This window comes from Ascaphus truei, chromosome 9, assembly GCF_040206685.1.
Source record: "Ascaphus truei isolate aAscTru1 chromosome 9, aAscTru1.hap1, whole genome shotgun sequence".
NCBI classification, from domain to species: Eukaryota; Metazoa; Chordata; class Amphibia; order Anura; family Ascaphidae; genus Ascaphus; species Ascaphus truei.
The window spans coordinates 8,018,470-8,031,956 of record NC_134491.1 but is presented as its reverse complement, the minus strand read 5'-3'; the positions used below and the strand labels follow the sequence as shown (position 1 = coordinate 8,031,956).

General features: G+C 44.6%; 1 protein-coding gene across 6 annotated transcripts in view; it reads right to left on the bottom strand.

Annotated features, from left to right (window-relative positions):
* The window catches only part of ACTN1 (actinin alpha 1), a 91,773-nt gene that overhangs the window by 24,342 nt on the left and 53,944 nt on the right, over window positions 1-13,487 (bottom strand). For 3 of the 6 annotated variants that reach the window (XM_075613291.1, XM_075613292.1, XM_075613293.1), the window contains exons 8-10: window positions 6,346-6,431; window positions 1,135-1,227; window positions 353-583 (exon numbers count right to left, since the gene is read on the bottom strand). In XM_075613291.1, coding sequence (XP_075469406.1) covers window positions 353-583; window positions 1,135-1,227; window positions 6,346-6,431 — 410 coding nt within the window. Of the gene's footprint in view, window positions 1-352; window positions 584-1,134; window positions 1,228-6,345; window positions 6,432-8,043; window positions 8,130-13,487 lie in introns of all 6 variants that reach the window. The other 3 variants (XM_075613288.1, XM_075613289.1, XM_075613290.1) reach the window with 1 other exon arrangement.

Here is a 13,487-nt window from a genome sequence, read left to right as displayed (position 1 = left end):
ATATTTATGTCTTGATACACTTGCAATTTTTTATTCTATTCTTAGGCTCTTTGTATTGTCGTAAAAAATAAAAAATATATGTTTAAATCCCTGCCTACCTGGTTGCCGCATTAAAAGTAAAAAAATATACATACAGTAATAATATTAATAAATAATGTGAATGCACTAAGGCAACAGGGAGAGAAAGTGATCTGAACAAGCTCATAATAAGTGAGTGCAAGTGGCTGAGGTTAGAATCATACCCATTGGAATTGAAGGCCAGAATGTTCGATATTGCATTACACATACTTTTGATTAAACCGGCAAATGCAAAGTAGAATACAAGACTGTTCGATGCAATACTAATGCTCACCGAGACCATCTTTCCCTCGGAGGGCATGAATGCTGGTCGGTTGCTGAGTCTGAGCTTGGTCTGAAGGGTGTTGAAGTTGATCTCCAGTTGACACTTCTCTTGGACCTTGGGCGGCTTGTGCATACAGCGGTAATCTCGGAAATCCTCCAGCTTCTGCTGCATGGCCTGCATGGTGTTTTCAGGAGCTCTGTTCTCCAGCCAAGGGACAGTGCGACGGATCCATTCCAGCAGCTGGCACAAAGGAAGGAAAGGATTGTGATGAAACATACATTTATTGTACACTGACATTTACCGGCAGCAAGCCAATCCTTCCTCGTTCTTCTCCCCATACATGCTATTTTATTATCTTTGGTTTTCCGCTTTTTTTTTAATGCAGCAGTGCCACTTAAGGCATGAAGAGCTGCAATAAAATCACAATATTCATCTTGTAATAACTTCTCTTTTGTTTGATAAGTTAAGATATGTTCCTTTTTTTGTTTTTTTCCAAATGTATAACGTTTCCAACAGAAGAGAAAATTAAAATGAGGTGCATTGATACAATTAAGTAAATGAGGAAAACACCCGTCTCTCACCAACCTTTGTTACATAAGTAGTATTTGAATGTTCTTTTACAGTCTTTTCCCAAAACAAGGAGTCTACAGATAGGTTTCACATCTTGAATATTATGAGAGCGTGATACTTTAATACCGCTACAACATATTGCATGGTTATACAGTCGGCCCCTCTAACACTTGGAAGGGTTAACCTTTTTCTTGTTTGTCTTTTGTTGTTGAAAGACCTACATCACTCGCCAGCTTTTCATAATCTTCCATGAGCTGCTCATTCTCCTGATTCACTGCTAGAACTTTGCAGATACGATTGGCAGCCGTTTCTGCCTGTACAAGGGAAAAACACAAGAGAAAGAGAGAAAGCACTGTAAAAAAAGACCAAAGAACTCAGACTTTGCATCTTGATACACCCCTCACAAGCTGATCATTTCCAACTAGTGATGTTATTTATCTGTGTTATCAATTCATAAGCATTTCCCCAAATCGGGTGTGTTCAGTTGCCGAAGAAAATAGCAATTACCTACACAAACTCATTGAATACACACAGACTAACTTACAAATACCAGATAAGGAATACGTCTACTTCCTACTTTGCTAAGGCTGCGGCCCCAGTGCCTCCGCTGCACGCGCGCCCGCGAGGCTGGCGGCGCGTGCAGCTGAATTCCCCGGTCTCCAGGGAGCTGCAGGGGGAGACACGGGGAGCGTGACGGAGGCGCGGCCATGACGACACCCGGCAGGTTCGCCCTCATTGTCTGAACTGCTGGGGACGTGGCCTAGCGCTCCGTCGCCTGTGGCCATCTCCATTTTCAGGTGATCCTGAAAAACTCGGCGCGTGGCGCGGCCCCCCCCCCCCCCTCGCAGCGGGCCCGGCCCTTTTGTGGGGCGGCTCTTGTCCCTGCAGCATCCGCCACAGCGGGCGCTGCAGTAGCCAGCGGGGACCTGGCCTCACTTGTCAACACAATTAGAGATAAAACAGCACCTATTCTATTCCACTATTTCTTAACCCCCGGGCGTTATTCCATCACTGTATTTGTATCCACTCACCTGAACCTTTATAAGTTTCTGCAGAGTTTTGAATGCCAAAAGTATGTCATTTAGCTAAATTCACGCATCTTTGTTTTTTCTGCTTGTACCCTTCTGATGTGGTCTCCTGAACAGAACACAATACTTGTGGAGGTCTTACTATTGATCTGTACATTTCATACTTGGGCCGCCTTTAATTATATTACATTGAACTGCACCAAGGACCAGACCATATCCTACACACAAACAAAGAGCACCATTTGCTGTTTAACATTAGCAAACTGCGGGTGCCCGTTACTGTTTGGAAGTAGCTCTAGCTTATTTGGAACAATGAGGAACAAAAAAGCGGGCAGGGGGGCAGCAGGTGACCTATGCTTTAAGGCAGGTCTGCTCAGCTTGCAGCCAATAGACTGGCCCGCGAAGGTCGCTAAAGGTGCAATCCCACATAGGTCGGACAGTTGAATTTCTTAGGAGCCTCTGAATGGGGAAGTGTTTGTCAATTAAAGTAACGGGGAGGTTGGGGGGGGGGGGGGTGATTATCTGGCTGTACAAGCACTTGCTGAACACAGTGACATCAAACAATAGGGAGTAGCCAGTGTTAATTATACCCCTCCCAAGCCTAACTAAGAAAACAAATATAAAATACTTATAGGTGTCAGATTTGGGTAAAAAAAGGAATCAATTACCCAGATTACATTTGACTGGATTTAGCTCACTTTGGTCCAAGGAGGGATTTCCCCTTTTAAGTGGCCCTTGGACCAATCTAAATTGGGCGAAGTTAATTGCAGTTGCTCAGTTACCCAAGTGCAATTTTTAACATGGAAATTCATTTTTTGTGATGTAAAAAGGTCAGGACATCAAACGCACATATTTTTTCACAAGATGTTTCTTTGACGATATAAGAGCAATATGATTAGTGTTTAGGGCTGCTAGGTGGCATCTCCAAAAATACTGGACAGAATGGTGAAAGGTGAGATGCGCTGGAGACATACACACAACATCAAGACACATGCTCGAGGTGTGCGCACGAGATGCACGCAATCTGCTCCATGCGGTTTCCTCCTCTCCTTGGCCCTACCCTCAGGCTCCTCCTCCTGATTGTCTGCTGCTGGGTAATGCAGCCAATAAGGATGGAGAAACTGCCCCTTGCAGCAGCCCTGCTCTCTCCCTGCACAGGGAAATCCCGCAGTCCCCCAAGCCAGTCAGGTCACTATGTCCAGAGAGGTAATATCGGTATGCACATACCCGCCCAGAGAGGTAATACCGGTATACACAAACCCACCCAGAGAGGTAATACTGGACACATACACGCCCAGTATTACCTCAAATTTTTTACTGGACAGAGTGTCCAAATACATAACAGTCCGGTTCAATACTGGACACCTGGCACCCCTATCAGTGTTACATTCATGTTTTACTGGAACATTGCAGTATCCCCTGCTCTGCTACTTTTTAGCAAGTGCCAGCATATCAAAGGGTGATCATCAACCTTCTCTGATATAATTGTAATGAAGAAAGTGGGGTAATTAATGGTTAACAATGGAAGAGTTCTGTTTATGGCAGAAGTAACTGATCAAACTAATTTGCTTTCATTCCTCAGTGTAGTGATAGCTCTGTTTGAAATATCAGATTGTTTGTGATCTCTAAACAAATTATTTTGTATTTGTGAAATTATTTTAAATCTGCGTGTGTGGTTTTTCATATATCGATTAACAACTAAATCTGAAAGGACATAGGGAGGTAGAAAAATGTGTACAAATCAAAGAGGACTTATTATAAGTACGTAGAATTAGCAAGAGACAAAAGCTCAGAATATAGAGCGTTGGTGTTTTTTAATCAGTGTTCATTGGCAATCTCTTCCACCATAAGGATTACCACTGAAAACTCATTGCAAAAATCATGCAGATTTAGTTAGAATTGAATGCAAGCAGAATACATATAAAACAGCAAACAAAACTGAGATGTACAAGACAGTCCGGCACAGGCCTGTACCTTAAAGATTCAGTACAACAGTGAGGTAGCAGGATGACACAGTGACCTCTGACCTGAAAGCAGCATGAAATTATCTGTGTAAATCGGAAGACATTTTTTTCTAGCCAAACAAGGGAAAACGTTCTTCCCATTGCATTATAACCTGCACTCTTAGTACCCGCTCACTGTGCCAGCTTCGCAACGTGCGTGCGCAGGTTTGGCACTCTTTGGTGTTAGCGTATGAGTTTTCAATCTAGAAACGACTCCTGGCGGCAAAGTTCAGCGTTGACGCTGATACACTAGAGGGACACAACTCAAGTTGTAATTTCGTGCGGCAGCAGCGTTATGTGTATTTCGCCAGCCAATGAAATTAGAGTCAAATGTAAACACACAAAAAACCCTCCTTTTTTCTGTGACAAGCAGAAAGAAGATATGATGTCTTCCAGGAAGTCCCGCCTCCAAGTTGCATCATTCATTCTGCTGGGGATGAGCACACATCAGACAGACGCGCGCAAACTCCACGTCGTGAGGTAGGCCCCCTGAGCTCGGCCTTAATCCTTTCTTCCTTGCCGGTGTCTAGACAAAGGGCTATATTCACTAAAGGTGCCAAGTTTTAGCACATCTAAACTCCTATTTGAATGGGAGTTAGGTTGTGCTAATGCTTAGCACCCTTTAGTGAATATGGGCCAAAGATGAATGCTTTCTGAACCCCCCTCTCTCTTTTTATGGTATCACAAACTTGCATTCCAACAAATAGGTAACCTAGAAAAAAAAGTGTTGTTATACAAGTGATATATTGTTGCTTTGCTTTTCACCAATGGTATTTTCAATTCTAATTGTTCTCACAATGTCACCAACTCCTTTAAAGCTGCAGTTCAATCTGCCGTTTAAAACAAAACAAATTCCATTCAATATGGGCATCAATACAATCTGCAGACTGACAAGTGATTAGCTAAGTTGCCGATCGATCCGTTCTCCTGTAATCGATCGCCGAATCTGAGGGTTATTTAATTCACTGCTGGGGCTGCACCAGAGTACCCAAGATGCAAAGTTCTGTGTGGAAGTTCATGTGACCAGGCAGGCACTAGATACAATTGGTGCACTGCTAGAGAGAGGGCAGGGCTCAAGAGCCAGAGCCTGTCTCAGAAGAGGAAGGGGGTGTGACTTTGTAAATGGTTTCCATAGAAACAAAAATGCTGGTTACATTAGAGTACATAAAAAATGTCTTTAAATGTTACAAGTATTTTCTCATAGTACAGAACTGATTTTTTTTAAACCACATATGTAGTGCTTGAAATGTAGCTTTAAAAAGTGCTTCATGGAGGTATTATCTCCAAATGTTTGCCTTGTTCAATTTGTTTTCTAGGAATACATTCGGGATTGAAAAAAATGAAACATTAAAAATTGAAAACAGAGGCCACAGACTTGTAAAGATTTCAAGGGTTATCTTTGGTCAGCGTGTCGACATCTCTGCTCGCAGGTTTTTGTTATGATCTAGGATTTTTCTATGGTTTACTATAGAAAAATGGACGAGTGTATACAGTAACAGATACACAACACTGCGCTAATGCATGTGTATTGCTGATCGTAATCAGAGCTGCAAAAGAAAGCAAAGGTCACTTTATAACGATTGATGCTTATACCGCAGAATCTTTTAGGATGGTGTAGCACTGCATATTTGGTATAACAAATACCTGTACAGTACACTAAAATCTGTAAAATAATCACTAGGCTTACAAAGGAAATAAAAAGAAGAGTGGAATATTTACAGCCTAGACTGATAAAAGCTACGAACCATAGAAGAAAAAAAGAAAAAGAATGCGATGACTAAATCTTTACTGGACCGAGAATGTGTCTCTCTGGCTCGTTTGCATTTCTGAACAGGGCATTATATAGGTCTGTTTGGAAATGTTAGACAATATCTACACATGTTCCCTGTTAATCCCCCCAAAAGTTGCACCATGTCTGGAGCACAAGATTCTTCCACTTAAACGGCAATATTCAGTAGGGCATTATTATGGGCCAAACATTAATGTTTAAATTGGCTGCAGTTTAATGGCATCTTATCACAACTTTGTGCGTAAAACAAAGCACTTGTGCACTAAACATCAAATGCATGTAGCGAAAACCACTAGTATACACCAAGTATCAAACAGTACAACCAGATGGCAAGTCATCATTTTAATTCTATCATCAGACTGTATGGCTGCTTGTTGGTGTCTGTTTCTTTCAATAGCTCTTTCACTGACATAGGTGTCTGTTAAATCTACGGTTAGTCGAGTTTCTTCCACTCAAATAGGTGAATAATGCCTTATGTACTAGTGCAATTGGGCACCATTCAGATAGAGGTATGTAATGCACCTCGCCAGTTTCTCAATTACGCAAGACTTAGGGTCTCGATTGAGTGTGGGTATTTGTGCAGAGGCATGTCCGGTGTTCGTGAAATCTCACCTTCTGTGCACCTGAGAAGGCGTGGTAAGAACATGAAACATAGGTCATAATAGCCTTCTTATCCGGCCTTAGCGTCCCTACAATATCTGTACAGAGAAGGAAAAGAAGAGGTTGAAAGGATAAAGTGAGAAGCAGAATATTGAACAGTCATATGGAATGGAGAAAGTGGGGAAGACAGAGAAAATGCTTCCCAGCATGCATTGCAGGGTTGGCCAAGCAGATTATATGCAACAGCCTTGTAGTTACATTGGACATGACATTGGGAAGGTTGGCTCAGCATTCAAAATGGTATCCATCTTGATCTCCCCCCTCTTCCATCAAGCTGCATTTAATTGTCCCGTATGCAATTACACCAGAAGACAGAATGAAATGATTTTATAAGATGCAGGTTGCAGTGAATGGTACAACACAAAATATCATTATTTTTTTTAACCCCAATTTGGAGGTCGGTGCTCTATTATGTGTTCAGATAATTATCTTACAAAGGTAACAGAATAAAGGATAGGAAAAAGTAAAGCACACAGGCAACCAATAGTCCAATACATAAGCCTAAAACCCGCATAGGAAGAGATTCCCCCACACCACAGGGGAAACCGCATGCTAATGTTTTCTTGTGTGGGAGATGGCTCAATATAATAATACCAGGCAACGAAACCTAATAGAGCAGAAAATCCCAGCCAGGATACCATTACTATGTCCTTATGTTGCTATGTATTGGGATTAGCTACAGGAAGGACACATACACGTACTACTCTAAGTAAGAAAACATTTATAATAATAATTTCATACAATTATAACATGTATAGCAAACAAAGATTAGTGAGGGTAACAGAGCTATGAATTTGTTTCCCTTCAATCATACATACGAGTGACCTACGGCTTTGGGTAACTGCCTTCACTCTCAATACTCATAAGTCACCTATAGACTTGCCAAGATAACTATTGATAAAACATGAGGAAAGGTGGATTTAATGTATTAACCTTTACAGTTGCGAGTAGTGGAATAATCAAGGTGTATATAAACCCGTCACCAACATTATTTATTTTGCTACTTTTATAACCGCATATGAAGTCACAAAAATGTCACATTGTGCAATCACCTCTAAAGCAATACAAGTAAATAGGGCAGTGTGACAAAATATCCCAATATTATACTAATGCCTTCAGATCCCACACAGCTCTATACTGTAAATACACAATATTTGATCAGAAGATCTGTATAAAGCCCCTACCTAACAGTGCCACCTTTACTTGATCCGTGAAATTGCTATTTTAGGCCCTTTCATGGCCTCTACATATTTATACCTGGAAGGAAGTTTTGCCTTACAGTATGCTCTCGTTAGCTGCTGTGCCTTGTTTTATTATTTACCTTTTTTTCTGGATCATCAAAACAGAAATAAAAAAAACAAATGCTCAAAAATGGAGCTGGGGCCCAGAGTATGACAAGCGCCAACTCACTAACTGTTTAGTTTTTCATAATTTATTACATAAACCTACATTACATGGTACATAGATCAGTCATTACTATGACGATTGAAAAAGTATAACTACATTTGGCTACAACTTTGAAAAACTGCCAAACCTATGAAAAAAACAAAGGAATTTCCAGCCCCTAAAATTGGAACAGGAAAACAAAGATTTGCACATTAGTAACGAGTACAATGTGCTGGTTGGAGAGATTTTGGAACCCGTGGATACCTTCTGGGCTCCTGAAAAGGCGTGGTAGAAGCTAGAAACATAGGTCATGATGGCCTTCTCATCAGGGCGGGCAGTTCCAACAATATCTGTGAAGAGAAGGTTTAGAGCGTGTTGATTTAACAAATGGTATGGAGACATGTATGGATGAAGAACAGACATTGGAACTTCACAAGATGGAGTACCATCGCTAATAATGATGTGTAAGACTGTGGCATTGCATCTACATTTTGTATAAAAGGCACCACTCAGGTAAAACATGGGAACTAAACGTGATCACATCAGGTGGAGGGAAAAAAGAAGAAAAATCAGTGTTGGAGGATTTTTTACTCTTCAATAAGAGAATAGTTAACTATTAAGTTAATACAGGCATTCCCCACATTAACGTACACAATGGGTCCAGAGCATGTATGTAAAGTGAAAATGTACTTAAGTGGGAAAAAAGGTAGTGCTTCACTTTATCGATGCATGTACTGTACGGCAATCGTCATATACGTGCATAACTGATTTAAATAACGCATTTGTAACAGGCTCTCTAGTCTCCCCGCTTGCGCACAGCTTCGGTACAGGTAGGGAGCCGGTATTGCTCTTCAGGACGTGCCGACAGGCGCATGCGCAAGCTGCCGTTTGCCTATTGGGCGATATGTCCTTACTCGCGAGTGTACTTAAAGTGAGTGTCCTTAAACCGGGGTATGCCTGTAGTTAAGTTAATGAGACTTAACAAAAATTGTTTTAGATTCCAAACGTATATTTTTCACACAACCAGAGCATAAGAATGTGTCTCTTATGAAGGTGCATTAATCTTTGGGGTTTCTTTCTGTTTAGTACAGGGCAGTGGGTTTGGGTACAAAAAAGCTTTCCGATTACAGACATGGCAAGTGTACATATTGTTATAATTTATATCACATTCCTCCCAAAAAAGAAACATGCTTTTTAAAATAAAATATGATCTTTAATTTCAGAAAACAGAAACAACAACTGCACATGCATTTGTTTGCAAAATTAGCAGGGCTGCCAACATCAAAAGATGAATCAGCCATTTACAGCACTGGAAAAATGACTCTGTATATTCAGGCTGCATTTCTACTGGGATATTTACAAATTGCACCAGATATTTTGAAGGTCCTTCTCAAAACAGCATGCAGTGGTGTATATCAAATGCAAGCATCTCTTAGCATTTAGTCACGCCAGATCATTGCAAAACACATGTAACAAATAAAGGATGGTAGCGTGTGAGCCCATAGAATAGACAAAGAAAAGTAAGGTAGAAGTGATGCCTTTAATAGCCAACTTGTGGATAAAAAGAGTGCGAGCTTTCAGGAGAACACAGGCCCAGTTTTCAGTAAGATGCTTTACAAATTAAACGGACATAGCACGTCATATTTATACAGGAATTACATTCTAGCAAGTCTGGCTCCACATATGTAAAGGAGTGTGATACGCAAAGAAACATGGACATACAATAAAGGAGCTGTGAATTGGGCAGGAATTAGAGTCCATGTGTGAGGTGTAGAGAGCAGGATGTCTGTATACAGGATTCCTAATTATAAGTGTATAAGTTATTTATCTTTCATAATGAGACCAATCCGTTTCCCAAATTTCTGGGTTCTGAAATTCCCCTTCATAATTGTAAATTTATGTCTCTGGTATTCTGATTAGGGCTACAAAAGTGTCCCTCCCACAGGTGTATGTTGTTTTCTGATTATTGACGTGGTGATGCATGTTCATTCTTTTTCTTATTGTACTGTAGCCCCTCTTCCCCCACCCTATGGAAGATGGTGTCGTAGCACCAGGTGTGTAGTGGTGCATAGTACCTGTTGGCTTGCAGGAGAGCGGAGGTTCTACCAATGTTGTGGGGGAAACAGGACAGGCTTCTGAGGTTCACATAGTTCCTTCTTTACTGATGCCTGTGCCATCATCTTCAGCAGACACCAGGAGAGCTGGTGGCAGTCCCTGTAGAAAAACTATCACAAACTCCCCCTGATAGACTGCAGACTCAGGCCAGGGGTGTGCTTGAACAGGGACATCTTTATTCAGCAACTAGCATACAAGGGCTATACACCGATTACAGGCTTCTCTTCGGTCCCAGATCTCTGGATGGTTCCTGGGTCAGCTTTGAGGCTTGAGGCCTTTCCAGCTGCCTTAGCTTTGCCACAGCCACTTGCTGTGACTGCAGGCCATAGTCCCACCCAGAGGGCGAGACAAGAACACACTGACTCAATTTAGAGATGCAGCATCCCTAGTACAGAGGGGGAAGGTACCAGGTCTGAGCCCATGATTGGGCAGAGCAGACCCTGTCCCACCTCCACCCCTGTCACTCAAGGAAGCTGCTAGTGTGGGGAAAACCCAGATTGGGCCTGATACTGCCTGCACTTACCAGGACTTACATGTCAGGAAGGGCAGACTGGTAGCCAGACCAGGCATGGCTACACTCTCTCCCTCTGGTGGAATCCAGTGGTCCCCACTTGGAGCCAAATTTAGGGGTACCATCTGTCAGTGCAGAACCTGAAACATAATAGGTATTATATAACATGACTAAACAACTACCAATACAGTACATAAAACATTGATAGTACTATCTCAAACACTGCTTACAGCGATGAGGAACAACTGAATCACTTTCAACATGGCATAAAAAGATCTCTATTTGTAAAAAACTTAGGGTCAGGCTTTTTAATTACCCGCCCAACAAAATCAGTGGCCCAGACAAAGTGTACCCTTAGGGGGACACTCATGGCGAAGCTCTACTCTGTCCTTGAATATACTTCGGCCCACGCTCCACTCTCGTATGATCTCACAGATTTTGGCCTCGGTACAAAATTTGTGGTGACCTGTTTTTGATTTTAGATAGTCCAACACCGCTTGCTGTAGCCAATTGGACCTATTGTCCTCTATCTCCTGCCTACTGGTCTTGGAAGACCCAAAACCGGGGCTCTTGAGGGGCCACCTCTTGGTATAAAATAGCTGATCCCTTGGTTGTTACTACACCTAACCTCTCCTCTCCTACTCTTCTACGTAGGGCCTTGGCCGTATCCTCTGGGGAGAACTCTCCTTCCCACCAATGATCTACTGTGGGCCCATCGACTAATAGGAAACTAGTCCTATGCATAGTGGGAGCATATCCCTGAAACATTGGGTCCCACTACTTAAGGGTATTCCCCAGAGTATCTACAATGTTAGTACTGCTTGACTCAGGGTCCATCCGGGAGGACACCCCAGAAGTTTCAGACTTTATTGACAGAAAGGACCCTCTAAAACAGGGGAGCGCAAACTTTTTTCCCTGCGCCCCCTGCCAGCAGTTCCCCTCTATTTGCGCCCCCCCCCCCGTCTTACCTTTGCTCCGGCGTCATGACGTCACGTTGCCATGGCAATGTGACATCACATGACCTCCGGTGTCATTTGATGCCGCGTTGCCATGGCGACACATGTAAAAAGCCGCCGGAGCCAAGGTAAGTGGGGTCTACAGTGGCCTTCGCCGCTGCTCCCAGCACTTAATTTAAGTGCCTTCAGGAAGCGCGCAGGGCCTCTGTAAACCCTGCGCCCCCCACAGATTGCGCACCGCTGCTCTAAAAGATGTAAATGAACTCGGGGAACCCTCACCCGTTATCCTGCTAGAAGCAGGTATCTCCCCTTCTGAATCCCCATTTGACAAACTCTGAAAGTCCACAAAGTCCCACTTCCTCCAATCTTGCAATGGCATGGGGTAGTGTCCTCGATAGTACCAGGTCGTGTCATGTACAGCTGCAGGTCAGCTGGGGATAGGCTGGTACTCACCGGAGCAGGCTCCGTGAATAGTCCATCCGCTCCCGAGGTCGCTGCAAGAATGACGTCACGGTGTCTCGTGAGATCGGAACCCAGGTTTGGGCCCCGCACCGGAAGTTGGTCAACATCGGGCGGTGCCAGATGTGCGTCGGCGGACTTCTCACCCAAGAAGGCAACGCCCGGCACCTCCACTCCTGTTATCTCAGCGGGATCCTGGAAGGAGTAAGGGGGTGGTTTCTCACCGCTCCGTTGGATGGGAACGGTCACAGGTTCCTCCGGATCCGCTGCGGGCACATCCTACTTCTCGGTGGGAGCCACCACGGCCATAGGACTCCTTCGAGGCTCTGGGCGCACTAGCGCTTGCTGAGTGTTCGTCTGGGGATCCGAACTCTGCCGTCGATCCGCTCTCCCGGTAGGTGACATTCCCTCCGCAGGTGCGCTGGAACGTGGTTCCGTCTGGCACCACACTACGGACTCCCGGCTGCTTGCTTAGTCCTCAGACGAGGGCAGGGACACCTCGGCAGGGGAACGGCGTCGGGGCACCTCACTTTCACTGTTGGCTATTGGCAGGAAGCAGTCCCGCTCCTGCGCCACCAGTGGAAGCGCACACAACCCTCCCTGGGCAGTTACCTTACCCGGCTTGTCCGTTTGTGATGGTTCCAGTTCGGGAACCATCTCGGGCACCGGCTTAGGTAACGTCGCCGGCACCGGGGCACACGAACCCCCTGGAGTGTTCGATAGGGCCCACGGGAACCTCTGCGTCGTAGGTCACTGCGCAGGCTGCACGGATCGGTGCGACGGCCCGGTCTTCTTCCTTGATGGGGACGGCTGGGATTAGGCCAGCAGGTCACAGGTAATAGGCCCCACACTGCTGATATGTGGCCGTGGGGATGGCTTCCCCGCCGGGGAGCTTGCACAGCGGGCAAATACCCCGAACGAAGTACCGGCCATCCACTTCCACTACCATAAAACCTCCTGGTAGTTGGTACTTGGAGATCTTAATTGCAGCCATGGATAGTTCAGATTGCGACATCACAATTAGCAGCAGCAAATCAGGGGAAGCTCTGCTCTGGGTGATAGCTCAGAGGAACTGAAGGTTGAGCCGCACACATCAGGCTCCTCCCCCAGTGTAGATAGTCTATTGGAATTGGTTCTTGCATGCCCCCTCACTCTGGTGGAGTTTGGAGTAGTGGCACACTGTAACAGGGCGTGACTTCGGCTCGACGCTGAGCCAATCACAGTAGGTTGGGCGCAGCTCCAGCTTTCGCGCCGAGCTCCTGCAACTCTTTGGCAGAAAAGGCTTGCAACTTTTGCAGACAACACCATGCGGTCCTGATTTCCGACGGGAACCGCCATTTTCTACAGCAATGTCCAGGCAGTGTGTTCCCTTGGACAGGAACCACCATTTTGAATGAAATAAACAGCATTACGGTGGCAACACATATAGATAGAGTTGCACAGGAACCTCGGTAGTGGGGTGGGTGGGCCTCCGTCTCCCCAGTGCCAACTCAGTGAAGGGCCCCCACCTCCCCTTGGCAGTAACGGTTGGGCAGCCGTCTCCCTGTGGGGGCCTCAGGGAACTTCCCCCACCTTCCTTCATCAGGTTAGTGGGGTGCGCAACAAGTTAATTAATGTCGCCTCAAGGACCTGTCCCACCCAGTCTTCATCATGCGTAGTGAATGGGT